The sequence below is a fragment of the Nilaparvata lugens genome, chromosome 1, assembly GCF_014356525.2.
Source record: "Nilaparvata lugens isolate BPH chromosome 1, ASM1435652v1, whole genome shotgun sequence".
Classification (NCBI taxonomy): Eukaryota; Metazoa; Arthropoda; class Insecta; order Hemiptera; family Delphacidae; genus Nilaparvata; species Nilaparvata lugens.
In genome coordinates this window covers 79,405,774-79,423,942 of record NC_052504.1, presented here as the reverse complement: position 1 = coordinate 79,423,942, position 18,169 = coordinate 79,405,774, and the positions used below count along the sequence as shown (strand labels likewise).

Here is an 18,169-nt window from a genome sequence, read left to right as displayed (position 1 = left end):
TGGAGGGAATGTTTGGAACACAACTTTTCATTTCACAGCTTTGCTTGGACTAGTAAGAAAGTGAACATATCCCAAGTCCTCATCTTTAACCCTCATGCTTAGTAGTTGAAATATTTGCATTTCTTCATTTTCTGCTTGAACGCTTATATCTTGGAAAGAGTGTAGTGCTTTTCCGAGATATATGTTAAAAGCCAAAAATGGTTCTTTCAAACAAGCCCCACCCCCTCAGCACAGGGGACTTTTGATATGTTCACCCTCTCTAATTATTCTCAAAAGTTTAAAAAAGCTGTGGGGTCAAAAATTGTGTTTCAAACTTAACCACATAACTATGTACTACCCTAAACTATTAAATTTTATTGATTCATTCATAATATATTAGCCTATAACATCACAAGTTTCAGATTTCAAAATCAGTACAGCAGCTCATGAGCAAGAGGCTCACTAGATATTAATATTTATAATTAAAGTAAACCCATGTTACTAGAGGTTTAAACACATAATTAATCTAACTTATCAATGAAATACAATCTGTATTATTCAATTTATCTGGCAGTTTTATTGAAACACTTCTAATTAATTATTTGACACACACACACACACACACACACACCACACACACACACACACACACACACAGACCAACGCCCAAAAATCATGTTTTTGGACTCAGGGGACCTTGAAACGTATAGAAAACTTGAAATTAGGGTACCTTAATTTTTTTTAGTGTGAAACACAATCTGTATTATTCAATTTATCTGGCAGATTTATTGAATCACTTCTAATTAATTATTTGATAACAACAATCAAAATTGAATAAATGAGTTGATGATAGGCGGACGCAAAGAGTTCATCAGTGACCTACACTGTCGACGCATCACGATTAAACAAGTATGGTTCCATAAATGGAAGATATGCGCCTCTCTATTATTTGTATGATTCTAGTGAATTGAGGCAGGCTAGTGGATGAGACAGGGGTCAGAGTCATATCTCACAGTGACCAGTCGACCGGCCAGCAGCACTTAAGTAATCAAGGAGTCCCACTCACTCGTTTAGCAGCTATCTGGATGATGGGCAAGTCCATCTGCATCTACATAAATGTGAACTCAGATGCAGTGCTAGATCTGTGAATTTGCAATAAAACTGCTCCTCCATTTTGCGACTGAGTGCTTGGATTATAATAGTGTTGGAATACATTAGTTGTGTTGTGATCATCACTTTGACGGTAGGTGTTTTATAAGCTATAATAGGTGTTGACTCTGACATTGCCAGCATCAGCTGATTCGAATTATATAGCTGGTCAATGACATACTACAATTTCTCTGATGTTGATATTGTTGCTGATAACATAGAATATTCAAGAAAATTAAAAAATTAAGATGAATTCTGTGAGTGACAATTCAAGTGACAAATCGACAAAAATAAGATAATGAAGTCTAAAATTTTTCCAGTAAAAAAATCTTTCCGTGATGGAAAAATACCGTACTTCATTCAATAATCTAGCTCGATTTATTATGAGAAATGACATCATAGCTCCTTTTAACACTCATAGCTTCACAGAGAAAATTGCTGTTTCTTGTGAAATAAGAGGGATACGCACAATGAAGTAGATATAGAATAAATTGATTAAATTAGTTTCTGTTTAAGGTTTCGATCCATAGTTTTCGTTATCATCGGTAGTTCCTGTAATCCTTTCTTGTGAGATTTCTCTGTATTTTCTAGCGAAATACCGTCCTGAATCCTGATACTCGTAATAATAATTATTGTGAAAAGATAAAGTTTGAATTTCTTTATATCGTTGGGAATTTATGACTTGGAAAATTTGTGGAATAGTTATATCCTTGAAGTAATATTATAATGAAAACACGTGCAGAAATGAAATGGAATTATGAAACACGTTGTATTTAATGTTTAGTGGATAATCAATAGAGTTTAATATCCACATAACGTTAGCAAAGCTTCTATAATATTTATGTCAAAGATGAAAAGTGCATTCTGAGAGAACCGTATTGAAATAGAATCGATAACAAGGAAATTTCATAAGAAACAAAAATTAAGTTTTATAAGGAAAGTAGAAAGAAATATCTAGGTAGATGACAAATCAATGATAAAATGGCATAATAGTATAAAAAGATATAGGCTCAATCTTCTTGCTCATTTCAGTATCCTATCCAGTTCATCACTATCTTACCAGTTCTTGCTTTTCTCAATTTTAAAATAGTGGCTGATAGCGTGATCTCACTAGACCACCAAGCTAGATTCTACTTATTCTGCACATAAATACTAGTTTGTGAATTTTTTTGTTATAGGCGCACTTATCTCAAAATACTTAAACCTTCGCTACCCCTCCTGGAATTGATGGAGTAATACTATTCAAATATTATTCTTAGATTGAAAAACAAAAATGAGTGGAACAAGGTATACTATCTTCAGGAGTGATTCGATTGAGAGAGAAGCAACCTTGAAGTTCAGCAAGCATCGACAGTATCAAGCAGTATTAATTGGTAAGTCCTATGAAGTTCTATGTGTATCATGACTAATAATACAATAACTCGGTTCAACTATGTTATTGAATCACAATATTATTGTTAGATTGTGAACATTTTTCAATTCTATTTACTGTACCGTACCATTCTATCATTCAAGACATTGATTCAGTAATACCGGGAGGAAATAAATAATTATTTCTTTATATGAAAATATTGAATTCACTCGTTCGAGGGTGAATAGCTAGTGACCCTCTGGGTTGGAGAACTCGCTCAAGAACTGTTGTATTGTAATCTTTGAGACCCGCAACTTTCAATATTGTACAGAGTTGCCTGTGGTGAAAATTATGTAAACAGCTAAATATTTTCCTTACAAGAATAATTTAACATGATATTTAAATGTAATAAATAATTTCGAGTCGCCTGAGGGTGAATAGAATAGGTAATTAGTAGTGAACCTCTGGATTGGAGAACTCGCTCAAGAACTGTTGTATTGTAATCTTTGAAACCCGCAACTTTCAATTGTACAGAGTTGGTGAAAATTATGGAAACAGCTAAATATTTTTCATAAAAGAATAATTTAACTTGATATTTCAATGTAATAAATAATATACATACCTAATTAGACCTTCCATCATGATGTGTTATTATAGCTTACATGCATTTCATGATTATGTGGACTGATTGTTGTGACAGCGTCTCTGGCTGGAACGGCGGCCGGCACCTTGGATGGTTGGATGATGATGTCCGTGGATGCCACCACTGGCCGCACCGAGTATGGCTCCATGGTAGTCTACCACTTCATCTCATACATGTTCGCCATTGTTGGCGCCATCACTTTCGGCTTCATATCCGACCATATTGGACGCAAAGCTGCTCTGGTGAGCGATCTTGCCTTTCAATCAATGAGCATGTCGCTGGTCCGGCCATGTTCGAATTTTACCAAACAAACTATGGCAATATTTAGTAACTTGTACCATAGAGAAACAATAGCATAAGTAGATATCCCATGGTATAGGGCGTTTATGTCGCAACTTTTACTGTTATCTCAAGCTGATAGTCCACGTAGTTCTTTCCCGTGAAGCTTTATGACGCTAGTAGTCTCTCATATTGTGCCGTTCATACACTCTTACCCGGTCAAAACAGTGAAAATCGACAATAATCGACAGTAATTGGCTTGAGATAATAGTAAAAGTTGCGACATAAACGCTCTATACCATGGGATATCTACTTACGCTATTGTTTCTCTATGCTTATACCTACCCATTTCGTACTATACAGTATCTCAAAAAAAACTATTGTATCTCATTCATAAAGATTTTTAAAGTGCCGGGCCTGGGACATTGGTTGGTTTTTAACTTCTGAACTTCATCAATATATTGTTATGGATGAGGCCTTTAGAGAGGCAGCAGAGGCAAGGGGTTTCTGGAATCTTTCAGTGTGAATCTTCCGGTCGACAGAGTTGTCGACCGATGGCAAATGCTTCCTAGAATCTTCTGGTAAACAACATGGCTGAGGCAGGGGGGCTTCTAGATCATTACCGTGTCAATCAGTATAAATCGCATCAAGTGCTGTTTTATTAGTGCAGAAACCCGTAACAATATTTAGTACCTATTTCGTACTCTTCTGTAGGTTGCTTAAAAAATTAACAAAAATTTGTTGAGGACAATAATCTCTCAGCCCGGCCATCTTTGAATTTCAACTTCAAATGTACATCAATATTTAGTACTTATTTCGTACTATTCCCCTATTCCCCTATCCAGACCTCTTGTCTGGAAAAGCATGTTACTGGCCATAATTGAATTTCAAACAACGAACAATACCAATATTAGTACTCATTTCGTACTATTTAGTACCTCATATAGCATAATTTGTACCTCACTCCTGACGGGGGTATTGAGTATTTTATAAGTTTTCTTCCATCCCCTTCACAAATCTCCACTCATAAAAACATGTCTCTGGGACAAACATGGTTGAATTTCATGTAAAAAAACAATGTCAATATTATTATAGAACCTATTCAATATTATTTAGTACCCACATATCAGTATCAAAGGAAGTGTTCATTACAGTAATAATATGACTCCCATAAGTTTTAATGGGACCTTTCAAACTCACTGGAATTATAATTTCACTGTACCGGTCATTGGTGACTGTGATATGTTAAGTGTGAACCCGCCTTTAATGGGTATTTTTGAAATTTGGTTTTAGATTCTAATTGGGCTTGTTATGCTGCCAGTGTGGGTGCTGTACATGTTGGCGAATGCGTGGACAGTGGCTGCAGGCCTGGTGCTTAGTGGTTTGGCCGCTGGTGGCGCCACAGTCGCTGTGCCACTCTACATCTCGGACATTGCCGACAAATCCTCCCGAGCCATCCTCATCGTTCTATTCTATCAACTGTTTATCGCCGGCGAATTGGTCACATTTTTCGGAAGTAAGTCACCCATTTTAAACCATTTTTCGAAAGTATGTGACACTTTTTAAAAAAGTTTTTCAATCAGTTACAGTTGATAGTTGTTGGAAATAGTAATGTCATCTTTTGGAATATGGAATGAAACACACTATTAAACTGAAGAAATTAACATTTAGTATGTTATTCCATTTCATTTATAGCCCACCATGTAAAATAGATTGAAAGTGATGAGTAAAAATCAAGTGAGTTGAAAAAAATGAATGTACACCCATACCATGGCCAATCTATAGTGTAACTATAGATGGTCATGCCTATACCCATTATTATTTTATTTTAAGGTTCAAAGAACCCCACACGTCAACCGAGGCTTATTGTGTTCCAAAGTAGTATGTTCGTTAGGCAAACCAATACCTGTGTCCTTTACAGGAACCAGAAGTTTTCCCTATGCTAACATCCCATTCATCACCTGGTTGCTTGTCACAATCCAGTGTGATATGCTTGGCAGTCTCTTCAGACTGATTAGTCCTCGTGACCTACGTCAGTTCCACTCCTGGCCTTCTTTGAAGGTCCTTCCGCTGAGGAAGGAATGGCCAAGTTGCCTCTAGGGCGCCTGACCACCCTTGACCCACATTTGTGCCTTGAGTTTCACCCATCTCTGGTCTCTTGGGTTTCTCTTTTTGCTTCTCCGAAACTCTGCAGGGTTGGAAGCCTCACTTCTCCCAAGAAATTTTGCCTGAATGGCCGCCCTTCTTTGAGCAATGAGTTTTGACCGCTCCACCCACAAACACGTGACCTACGTGAGTTCCACTCCTGGCTTTTTTGTAGGTCCTTCCGCTGAAGGAGGGGTCGGGCTCTAGGGCATCCAGTCACCCTCGACTTAGCCTCTTGACCTACATTTGAGCCTGGAGTTTCATCCATCTCTGGTCTTTTGCCCTCCGAAACTGCCCTGATGGGGCAGATCCCGTGGGTTTGAAAGCAAGGCAACTTCTGGAGTTGCCTTGGGGTCCCTTTTAGTCGCCTCCTACGACAAGCAGGGATACTCTGGGTAGATTCTAGTTTTCAACACATTCTTGAGTATGATGTTCGACTCAATGCTCCCCCAACCCACAGGGGGCAGCCTATACCCATTGAACATTTTCACTTTTGAAGTAGTTGGTCTACTTATATAAAATTTGAAATGTTTTAAATACTATTTGAATCCATACAGGGGCGTTTATAAGGGGGGCCTAGGGGGCTCGTAACTCGTATATACTTGTAATTTTAGGAAAAGATTCAGAATCAACAACGGATTCTCCTAAATTTCCAACATTCCTCACTTTATTGTTGAGGAAAAGAATTGCTATTCTTTCATCTATTGTTTCTATTCATCATATTTGTTTCTATTGCAAGCTGCATCACGTAACTAACTGTAGGGTATATGATATACTTCAACCAATTGGAAACCCCTATTGAACGTTTATTCTTCACAGAGAACAAATTCTTTTGAATCATTAAAATTTTTGTGAAGTCCTGCAAAAGATGTCATTGAAAATATATATAATATATAGGTCTATATATATTTAGATAAAATATGAACGATAATGAGAATATTATTGCATATTGGAAAAAACATTCTCGTGAAATCCAATATTTTTTTTATTTTTGAATAATGTGCATAATAAATCCTCTCCATTCTACATATATTCTGTTGATAACAGATCCCAAGGAACGTTTAGCATCGACGGCATCTTTTGCTTTCCTGATAGCTCTGATATTTGTGCTGACTTTCGTGTGGATGCCGGAGTCGCCATACCATCTGCTCTCAGTCGGCCGAGAAGTTGACGCTCGAAGAAGTGTGGAGTTTTTCAGTGGCGACTGGGATCTAGTCGATGTGAGTCCGACACAATTAAGTTAACAGTTCAGTACTCAACTTACTGAGTAATAATTGTTTTCTACTTTGGAGAAATGCCCTTATCCGTATCTTATTCAAGTCAACAGTTATGAAATTTCTGTAGAATACCACTCAAGTTTGATGCCTATCAAGTCAGTTATGAAATTCCTGTAGAATACCACTCAAGGTTAATGTAGTTTTTACATAGATTTTGAACTTGTCCCAATTCCTTCAATTGGTACAATGAGGCCGATGAAATGTGAAACATGTATTTAATATATGCCTACCTCTGAAGTAAGAAAGGGTAACTGGCTCCTCTCCTTTTTCACCACTATTAAAAAAGATTCAGATAACTGAGGAATAGCCTACAATCGAATCAGTTGAATAAATTTTTGAAAATACGTTGACATTATCAATTTCAAAAGCTAATTAAACTACAATGCCTAATGTAGCTTTACTTTGATTTGATTTATTTTCAATTCTCTTTTTTATTGTATTGATATTGAATCGGGTGATATCTAGTGAGTAATTGAGATCATTGAGTGAAGCAGACTAAATTTTTTATGAATGTTGATTAAATTAATATTACCTTATTTATTGGCAAGAATACTATTTAATCAGCATTATCGAATTCAACTTAGTAAAGTGATTTATTACATTTCAATTTTTATATTTGTAATGATAATCACTATATTGCCATGATTATGTCATCGAGTCTCTAATTAGTGAACTGTGTCCATTGTTAGTGAATTATTGTATGCAATAAATCATTGAATAAAAACTAAAATGAGATTCATAAATTTTGATTCCATCACGAACTGTGTGATTATTAATTCACTTGAAATTTGATAAATTGAAGACAAGCCCTCATTTTTTCAACTTTTGTGATTAAAAGCTACTTACTTTAAAAACGAGATCTTTTGACTGGGTTGCTATCTTCAGGTTGTCAATTTTCAAGTGAAATATAAGTTAGATAACGAATGGTTCCGTACCGTGTACCATTTAAACACTGAAAGTTTTTTCTGTTATACCCCACAAATCCGCCATTATGTATGATCGTACGTAACAATTCCAATTAGTCAGGCACTCTTTCTTGAGAAAAAATTTTCACCAATCACAGAATGTCATCTCATTTTTTTCAAGCAACATTTCTTCTATTCTCCTTTAGAAAAGTAGTTCTATTACTGTTGATGTATGCATCTGTTCTGTACCCATCAGGTATTTTATTACGTGTGTAGCCTATACCTCAGTTTATAAAGGGTTTTTGAAGAAATAAAAATAAATAAATAAATAAATAATTTTATTTCCATCATAAAATTAACTTGACATTCATTTTAAGTTTTGGAAATTATATGACCACTTTGACAAGTTGTGTGGTCATTGTTAGTATTGTATTTAATTGTAATTACTAAATTGTTAAGACATAAATTAATTTTTTTTTTGAGTTCAGTTCATCACTTTACAGACATTTTAGCGCACGACTTCTGTAGCATCCTGTAAACTTTAATCACTATTCCTAACAAGCCAAGATAACCAGCAAGAAGCAAAAAATCATATTATATAACAAGACAACATACATGAGTAGATCTCTGTACAGTACAATGATATACAAGCATACAATTAAAAAAAAAACAAATCAGCAAACAAAAACAATACCCAAACTGAAGAACAACTGGATTCATGAATTTCTAATCAACTCTAAATAAACAGTAATACAAAAAACTTCAAACCGGGTTAATTCTTAGAACATCAACATCCGTTTGCATCCATAGCCATGCTTTAATTTTCTTTAAAAATGTATTCTTATTATTACATTTCCTGATATCCATTGGCAAACTATTAAAATATTGTGTACCCAAGTAACTAAAAGAATTTTTGAAAATCATTGTACTAACTTTTTGAGATCTAAAAAAATTTGAAACTGCTCGTCTAGTATTATAAATCAAGTTATCTGTACTCGTATTTCCACTTTTTTCATAGAATAATCGCAGAAACCTGAATACAAAAAGATACTGAACCGGCAAGACATTAATTGTTTTATAAAGTGGAAAAGAGCTTTCACGCCTTGGTTTCTTCAGAACTATTCTTATAAAGTTATTTTGAGTAGTTCTAATTGGTTTTATCAACGTTTTAAAGGTTCCACCCCAGCATGTTATGCCATATTGCAAATTCGAGTGTACCAATGCATAGTATAGCATTCTTAACACTTTTTCATCACAGAAGTTTCGCAAGTAATAAAATTTCCTGATTGACATTGTCATCTTATTATGCAATTTATTAATTTGGTAATTCCATCTCATTTTCTCGTCAAAGATTAACTGAAGATACCTGAATTGCTGAACTTTCTCTATTTCTTTGTTATCATAAATTAAGTTACAGTCGAAATCGAATGGTCTGGTACTAAAATTTATATACTTTGTTTTTCCAACATTTATTTCCATATTATTTTTAAAGCACCAGCCACTCAGCAGCCCAAGGTCCTGAACTACCTTATTGTAAATATCATGAGGATTTTGACCAGTATAAAAAATTGCTATGTCATCGGCAAATGCAGAAACATTACCATTGAAATTCTGGCCTAATAAATCATTGATAAATATCAAAAACAAGGTTGCCGAAAGTATTGACCCCTGGGGTACCCCCATTTTTACCATTTCCGGTTCACTAAGATGGTCACCAATGCGCGCGCACCTGTTGCTTCCTACCCATTAAAAAACTATGAAACCAATTTAGCGCTACTCCTCTTATTCCTATACTTTCCATTTTTTTCAATAAAAGCTCATGATCCACTAGGTCAAAAGCTTTTCTATAATCCACAAATAATCCAGTAGTTTTCAATTTATCATTAATATTATTATAAATATAGTTTGCTACTTTTATCAACTCATCTTCGGTTAATTTGCCTTTTTGAAATCCAAACTGTTTGTCACTTATAAAATTCATTCTTTGCAAAAAATTAGTCAATCTTACTTTCATATTTTTTTCTATTATTTTTGAAAAAAACTGAAAGCAAACTAATTGGTCTTATATTATCTATTTTTATTGAGTTTTGCTTTTTGAAGATTGGTACAATAACACTTGATTTGAGATTCACAGGGAAAATACCTTTTTCAAAACTTAGGTTTATCAAATGAACATATATATATAGCGTATGGCATTTCCTTATTTGTAAGTCCTTGTAATTTCGCACTGATTACAAGTGCACGTACAAATTTAAAATGTACTGGATCGCCTGAGGGCTTGCCACAGTAAAGTCATTACTGTCACCCAGGTAGGCACGTCTGTCACATTCATAGACAATGTGTTTCATTGTCTGCAATGGAGCTCCACAATCGCATCCTGGAGAGTCTATAAAGCCCCATTTGAAAAGAGATGCTTTGCATCTACCGTGCAATGTTCGGATTCGGTTTAATGCGACCCATGCATGTCTAGGAAGGTCAAATCCTGGTGGCCTGGTGCACTGTCTGAGAGCATCTGGAATTATAGGGGGTGCCTCCTCTCTCCATCTCTCCATCAAACAAAAGTTCTCACTCTTGAGGCGCTCTGCCAGCTTTATTGTTGGCTTTCTGGATTTGAGGTTCCTCATGTTCAGGTCTGGGATATCCTCATGAATTGGGAGCTGCTGGCTGGAGCATATCCTGTTGTGCAGTCGCAGTAGGGCCTGACATCTGCGCAGATTGGGCGGTGGTATCCCACTAAGAACAGGTAGCCAGGGAACTGGTGTTGTTCTCAGGGCTCCAGTAATAATGCGCATTGTGTTGTTAAGTTGCACATCCAACAACTTAGTGTGGTAGCTGTTCATCCAGGATGAAGCACAATACTCGGCAGCAGAATACACCAGACCAAGGCTTGAGCACCTCAGAGTTGATGGAGATGAGCCCCATGTGGTGCCACATAATTTTTGTATTAAATTATTCCTCGTCTTCACCTTGGCTACCATGTTTTTTATGTGTTGATTGAAGGAGAGTGTCCTATCAAGGGTAACACCAAGGTATTTTGGAAAAATGTTGTGGCGCAGTTTAGTGTTGCTCATTGTCACCTTCAGCTTGGCATTTGCCATTTTATTATTCAGGTGAAAGGCAGACACTTCAGTTTTTCCCATGCTCGGGCACAGTCTCCATTTTGAGCAATAAACTGCTAGAGCATCCAGGTCACTGGTTAGGGTCTCCTCGCTGCTCTCCAGGTCCTTGTTTTGTGTGGCAAGGGCTATGTCATCTGCATAAGCAAAGACTCTGGACCTAAAACAGGGAAGGTCTGAAACATATAGGTTAAAGAGAAGGGGAGCCAGAACAGAGCCTTGAGGCAGGCCATTATCCAGTCTTCTAGTTCTGCTCATCTTGTGTCCCATTGAGACCTGAAATGATCTATTTTTCAGCATGTGAACAAATGAACAATAAATGGTGCAATAGAATTCGAAATATTTTTTATTAATTTAGTACCTATTAAAATTATCGCAACCGGATGACGTTTTAGACTTCAAACTTTTGATTACATTGACAACTTCAGGAACAGTGGTAGGAAACAGATAAAACGAATGACAGTTATTTTCAACTGGGCTGTTATCTTGCACTGATAAGCGTGAAAGTGGAAGTCCTCCCACGAAAAGATTTCTAGCAAAAAAAATTGAGTCATCATCATTCGATCTGGGTAAACAGTACCGTAACTTATGAATTGAATCGACCAATGTGCTAAATTATCCAGGTATAGGCCTAACTGGCTAACTCATTTATTTATGGTTCTTCAAATAATATTGTTCAATTTTCATAAAAACCGTGATTATTTCGACGAGAACCAATCAGAGAAGCCGTCTTTTCAAAAACGCCCTCTCTGATTGGTTCTCGTGGAATTAATCACGGTTAAAATTTAACCGGCTGTTGTGCAACCGGTACACCAAGTACACTAGTGTACAGAGTTATAATTATATTATGTGCATGTGAATTACGAAGCAAAACACCAAATTTGTGAATAAACTAATTCATCGCAGCACTTATGATTATTTAAATGATATTAAAAGGTTTTTTCTTAAATTGTTTCAGACTCAGATTGCATTGATCAAAGAATCTAATAAAAATAGAAAGTCGATGTTAGCTCATATTAAAGATAAGAGCTTGAGGACTCCTCTTCTCATAACAGCTGGACTCACAATACTGAGTCGTCTGGTTGCTGTGGATAGCTTCAACTATCGTTTGATAAAAAGGCATTTCTACCATCACAACACTGTTCATGGCGATAATGAAGCTATCAAATTCGGATTTGGAGTCAATCTAGCACTACAGGTAAGTAGGCTCATTTTGGTTTCTACTGTTAATCCATTTCAAAAACAGGCTATCCTATAGATATGAGAACGGAATGATAATGACAAGTAAAGTACAGTACAGTAGGCTATGTGCTGTAGAACGCACATTTTCAAATTCAAACTAGAGGCTGCTATAAAGTAGGTGTGAATCTCCTATATTCCAATAATCAGTCACAAAAGGTTTGAGAAGGTTGATAGGAGACCAACAAAACTATATAAGTGGTATCGTATCTCATCAGATATCATACCGGTACAGAATAATCAATTATTGAGCAAGCGCTATTTAGAACAGGAAATATAGTCTACTGGAGGCAATATAGATGATCTTGTATGATATACAGTAAGCTTGGAAGGGTGATAATGATGTAGTGATTTTCACGTTATAATAGCAGTGGAGAAAGATAGGAGATGAGCGTTGCAAATTCTCTGCCTTGTCACTGAATTCTATAGAAGATAGCTAATACCGGTATATCTGATATAATATTAACTACTATCCATTCTTCTTTAAAATAGTTACGGTGATTATATTTTATTCTTCAAGAAAATATATTTTTCAATGATAAATTTTCATAATTGAGATTAAATATTTTGCTAGTTGATTCATTTTTTCATGGATTTATTTTTAAATGGATTTATTTAAAAAACTATCTGGCAGCGTTGGGGAGCTAGAATGGGATAGCGCTATCTGCTTTGTCGAATGATAGACAAGGATAGCAACACCAATGCCAATCAAATACTGCTATTATAACGTGAAGATCACTATAGCAGTTCCTCCTTTTCAGTGTTTCAAAAAACTGAATAAAGAAAACATAGGTATATGAAAACTATACAGTATAGCATGCCGGTATCAATTATTGAGATCAATGTTTTTATCATTTTATTGGATGAGCATTTTTCCAGACTACTGACTACTGTTGCATTTAATATTCATATTCATTCGTGTGTATTCATTAATATATATTTATTTATCCATATACATACTCAATTCAGGTAAAAGCAACAGGCATTCGCCCAAAACTATTTCAAACCTTAATATTTAGAATACACGCACAGTCTAGATGTTATTACTATGGTGGATACCTATCACCCCATTCAGTCATGAATATAAATAGAAATCCGAAAATTATCATAATATTCTAGTAACATAGTATCATTTACATTTTCTCTGGAACTAATACTGTCTGTATTGATAGATTGATAATTTGTTGTTTTTTCAGCTTATTGTGATGGGAATATGCGGATTTCTCATAGAGAAATACGGAAGGCGAAAAATGCTATATATTTCTAGCTTTGGAATTTCAATTTCTGCAGTTCCATTGATGTTTGCACCATTTCTTTCTGTGAGTTAGCTAATCCAAAATATTAATTGTTGATAAAATATTATTAAAGATGATCATGTTCTAGAATCCTTCCTAACAAGAGATCCTAGAGTATTGAAATGTAATGTACTGCGATGAGGATGAAAGTAATTAGATTGGAATAAAAATGTCTTGGAAATTTCCTACCCTACAGTAATAATTTAATAGGTTTTAACAGATAAAATTAAAAGTACTCCCATGAAATTGTAACCTTAAGATATAACCTCAATATTATTGAAATTTCTTTCTCCGCTACTGAAAATATAAGCAGGAATATGTATATTCGATTTTCATGTTAATATTTGAAATGCACTAATATGCAATAGTTGGGTGAATTTTGAATACAGTTTTCCTATAAGCTATAACTTGTCAACAATGCTAGAATACGTAAAGTAATGTACGGTACGTAAACTACCCTTTATTGTTAATCAAAACCTTCACTTTAAATTACCTTCTAGTGGAATAATATTAATTCAGAGCAACCCAAATTGAAACCTCTGGGAGATGATCATTTTGATTATTACTGTCCTATTAAATTTTTAATTAAATTCAAATTAGTTTATTCATAAAAAATGACATACCGGTATTTACAAAATATAACAGTGTTATGGATTACATGAATGGATGATTTGTTCGTGTGCAGGGAGGAGTCGCAAATTATCAGACAGAGGAAAACACTGGAAATAATAGAAAAAAATATAAACTATGAATGATAATGAAATTTAAAATAATAATAACAAAGTTTATTATAATGATAAATATTAAAACTAAAGTTAGAAAAAAATAAGAGTTTCAGCTCGACGGCATTTAAAGGGCTGAGTTGGGAGTAATATCTTTATTAGCGTGGTATTGTGTGTGATTGATATTTGAATGGTATTTTGTGTTTCGAAATAGAAATATTCATCTACAATATATTATGGTGAGTGTAGAGGAGCCTCTGCAGCATCTGAACCGATGCAGATATGCAAATAGTACCATTATTTGAAGCAAGCTTCAAATATACCTACCTAATATAATATATTATATTAGTTGAATTTTCAACATGAAATCAAATTCTCAAGTTTAATTATTATGGAAATGTAGGATGATCATAATATGTGAATTTCAATATCAAATTTTTTTAAATAAATTTTTGTAGCAGCATATTATTATGTTTATCAAAATTATGTAAAAATGATTGGGCGTTGAATAGAATAGAATATCTTTATTAGCCTCAATAAGTACATCACAATTTGACATACAGGCCAGTCAACACAAAGCAATAAAACACCACAATAAACAATTACAGTACATTGGACTCAGCAAATTCAAATATACATTCCATACAGTATATAATATACAGGTATTATATAATATAGACATTATTCAAAAATCTACATTATTTTTAATTCATTTCAAAATACCTTGGATATAATTTTTTCTTCATAATTATATTCTTTGACAGAGTATAAGGGATTATCTACAAGAAATTTTTCCAACACATTTCTAAACCTTTTGTAATTAAGTTGTCTTATTTCAATGAGCAGTCTATTCATATAGACAATATGATATTCTATTATTACCCACATATTCACTTAATTCTTATAATATTAAATGACCAATGTTGTGGTATGTCAACTCCTTCTTCTTTGTCTCTCCCCAGAGTGTTATTATTATTGTGTTGGAGTAGCATCAGTCCATTTCTCCCGTGATTCCCTATCCATCACCATTTTCTTCATCTCTGGAAAAGTCACCTCTTCTCAGTCCCATCTCTTCAATCCAATCCTCATACAAATACCTTGGACGTCCAAATGTTCTCCTCTCTTGCACTCTCACATTTACATACTATTTTGTTTTAAAAGTACTTCATAAATTGAATTTATTAATTATAATTATAAAACAATTGAATCTCATATATCAACCCTATTGATCAATTTATCTTATTCTGCCATCAATTCATTTCGACAATAATTTTACAGGGCTTCGAGATCATCTTGTTGCCGTTATTATTCTTGTACATTGGAGCATTTTCAGCTGGACTTGCAACGATCCCGTGGATACTTGCCGGTGACCTCTTTGCACCTGAGCATAAGGTAAACATCATTCAAATTCTTCGTGAATGAAGATTTCGAAGTCTCTTAATTGAATATTCAGCTAACTGCATCAATTACAAAAAATATATATTCATAGAACCAGAACTCTGCTAGCTTCAATATTTCTGTATTTTCACAATAACTCTGTTCTGGGATATCGTGTTCTATAGTGAGGTTCACGTTATAATGGCAGTGGAGAAAGATAGGAGAAAAACATTGCCAAACCTCTGCCTTGTCAATGCCTTCTATAGACGGTAAGAGATACAGGTTTATTGATGTAATATTAACTGTTCATCCTCGTTTAAAATAATCAATTATATTCTATTAAGCAATAAATTTTATTTTTTTATTATTGCATAATAAATTTACAAAATTAAGATAAAATATTTTGTTTATTAATTATTAATTCTACATTGTTAATAGACTATCTGGCAACAGAGCAAAGCTAGAAAGAGATAGCGCAGAGAGGTATTAGCAATACCATTGCTAATCAAACTCTGCCATTATAGCGTGGACCTCACCATAGACCTACACAACACATCACCATGTCAAGCTTTCAACTTTCAGAACCAGGCTACCTGATTTTTTTCTACATTGGAATAGAGTAAATATCTATATACCCATGATTTTTTGTCTTTTCCAGTTTTTGATATTTCAAAATAAATGCTTTAGTCCTTTCTTCATGAATGGTTCTTCTTCATTATTCATAAGTAACTAATTTCCTTGTTGATTATTAAGCTTTATGTGATATTTTTATACTACTATATTTTTCAACTGTGAATCTGCATACAGTACTTTTACTTTGAAATTTAAATACGTAAACGTATTTCAGTAAATAATAAGACAATAGGTACCTAGTTTGTCTTATAATTTTGCCTTGCCTCTTGTATATGTTTTATTCTTATAGCTAGGCATGGAATGGGGAATGATAAACGTAAGTGATGAGTTAAAAATAACTGTTAAAGTATCTTCAAATAGTGTCAATTTTTCATTTGGCCTGGGTTTTTGATAATCACATTTGTTTTTCAGTTTTTTTAATACGTAGACGGTGAGTATTCAGATTGTTGTTCATGCTATTTCCGTCATTAACTATAGTTAATTACGAGATATTATAATTGTATTCTCTCATTTTAATTTATTCCATTGATGCATTTTCATAGAATAATCTTATTCATTTAATTTTATTTTTTGATTTATTGAATGACTTGTCGTTCATTTTGCAGACTGTTTCCTTCACTGTAAACGCAGTCCTCTTTTGGGGTATCGCATCATTCGCCTCGGAAAGACTGATATTGGCGATAAGATATTTCTACAACTTTTTTGGTGTCTACTTTCTTCTATTGACAATAGCATTAGTGCTGTATATTAAGAGTGTGATACCAGAAACAAAAGACAGCAACCCAAGTGAAATACGGACTGAAATTGACTCTCTCATTTCAAGATTCCGGACAAAACCAACAGCAACGACGCCGCCAGTTAGCTGTTAACTAAATTGTTATTATTCATGTTAATCTTCACTTTTATAATATAAAACATTTTCAAAAATTGGTGTATGATATTTCTTATTTCTCTGTTGGATGTGAACAAAATTCCTATAATTAATCAGCATTTAGAGCATTTCTTATAAATATAATCATATAAAATGTATATAGAATATAATAGAATGACTGCCTTTATTTTTTCCTAGAGAGCGAAGTTGGGGTGCTCTCTTACACTCAACTCTCTATTACATATTATAATAATACAAAAAAATACAAATAATATGATTAAAAACAATAGGTATATACTTATATAGTATTAACAAACATGATATGAAGTGAACTGGAAAACAGATTAAGATTCCCTATCCATATGAAACTTCATAATATTCATCTTTAGGTCAAAAATATTTGTCTATTATTAGTGCTAGGAAAATTAAAATGGGTTTACGTAGGCAATAAATATTCATTTATTTTATTGTCAAATACAAGAAATATTTTTACAAATAAAATAATCATTAAATTACAATAGTTTTTGGCGTGACTGGAAAAAGAAGCCTTGAGTTCTAACAATAAGAAATACAATTTTTAATCTAAATAACAGCAGTACAAATTATACAATTCTGTTGATGGATGATAATCTATGGATGTTGAATTTCATCAATAATCAAGTACTTGCACAAAAAAATAATATAAAAATTGTAGAGTTTTAATCATTTTTACACAATTAATATTGCCAAAAATTGGTGATTCAGCCAACTCAATTCTCAATTTTTAAATAATAGTTTTGTTTTACCCACGATTTCATCAATCTCAATTTGGTTTTTGTTATTTTATCCTTGATAAAGTCTTCCAGAATTCTATTTATTGAAATATTTCAATAGAGGATGGATGAAGTTAAATTTCAATACCAACTAGTACAGTACCTAAGTATTATTCATCCCATAATAATGAAGATGAGTTTTATGAATCAAGTGGAATGTTAAAATATAAAATCTCCTAATGAAAAATATGATTTTTTATAGTTTTAATTTCCTTGCCCTATTACCATAGGTAAGGAAAGTATTGCTTTCCGGAAAAATTAAGGTACCCCAATTTCTAAATTTCTATACGTTTCAAGGTCCCCTGAGTCCAAAAAAGTGGTTTTTGGGTATTGGTCTGTATGTGTGTGTACACGATATCTCAACTCCCAATTAACG

The 18,169-nt window shown here is 33.9% G+C and overlaps 1 protein-coding gene across 2 annotated transcripts; it reads left to right on the top strand.

Annotated features, from left to right (window-relative positions):
- Nucleotides 1-846: 846 nt before the first annotated feature.
- LOC111046433 (sugar transporter ERD6-like 8) lies at nucleotides 847-17,041 on the top strand. Of its 2 annotated transcripts, none has more exons than XM_039444527.1 (9): nucleotides 847-1,222; nucleotides 2,388-2,501; nucleotides 3,180-3,364; nucleotides 4,695-4,917; nucleotides 6,594-6,766; nucleotides 11,803-12,042; nucleotides 13,280-13,402; nucleotides 15,379-15,492; nucleotides 16,716-17,040. In XM_039444527.1, the coding sequence occupies exons 2-9, from the start codon at nucleotides 2,402-2,404 to the stop codon at nucleotides 16,977-16,979; spliced, it is 1,422 nt and encodes a 473-aa protein (XP_039300461.1). In that variant the 5' UTR covers nucleotides 847-1,222; nucleotides 2,388-2,401; the 3' UTR covers nucleotides 16,980-17,040. The 2 variants fall into 2 exon arrangements, with proteins under 2 accessions (XP_039300461.1, XP_039300454.1); XM_039444520.1 differs by having other exon boundaries at nucleotides 848-1,222; nucleotides 2,307-2,501; nucleotides 16,716-17,041.
- Nucleotides 17,042-18,169: the final 1,128 nt, after the last annotated feature.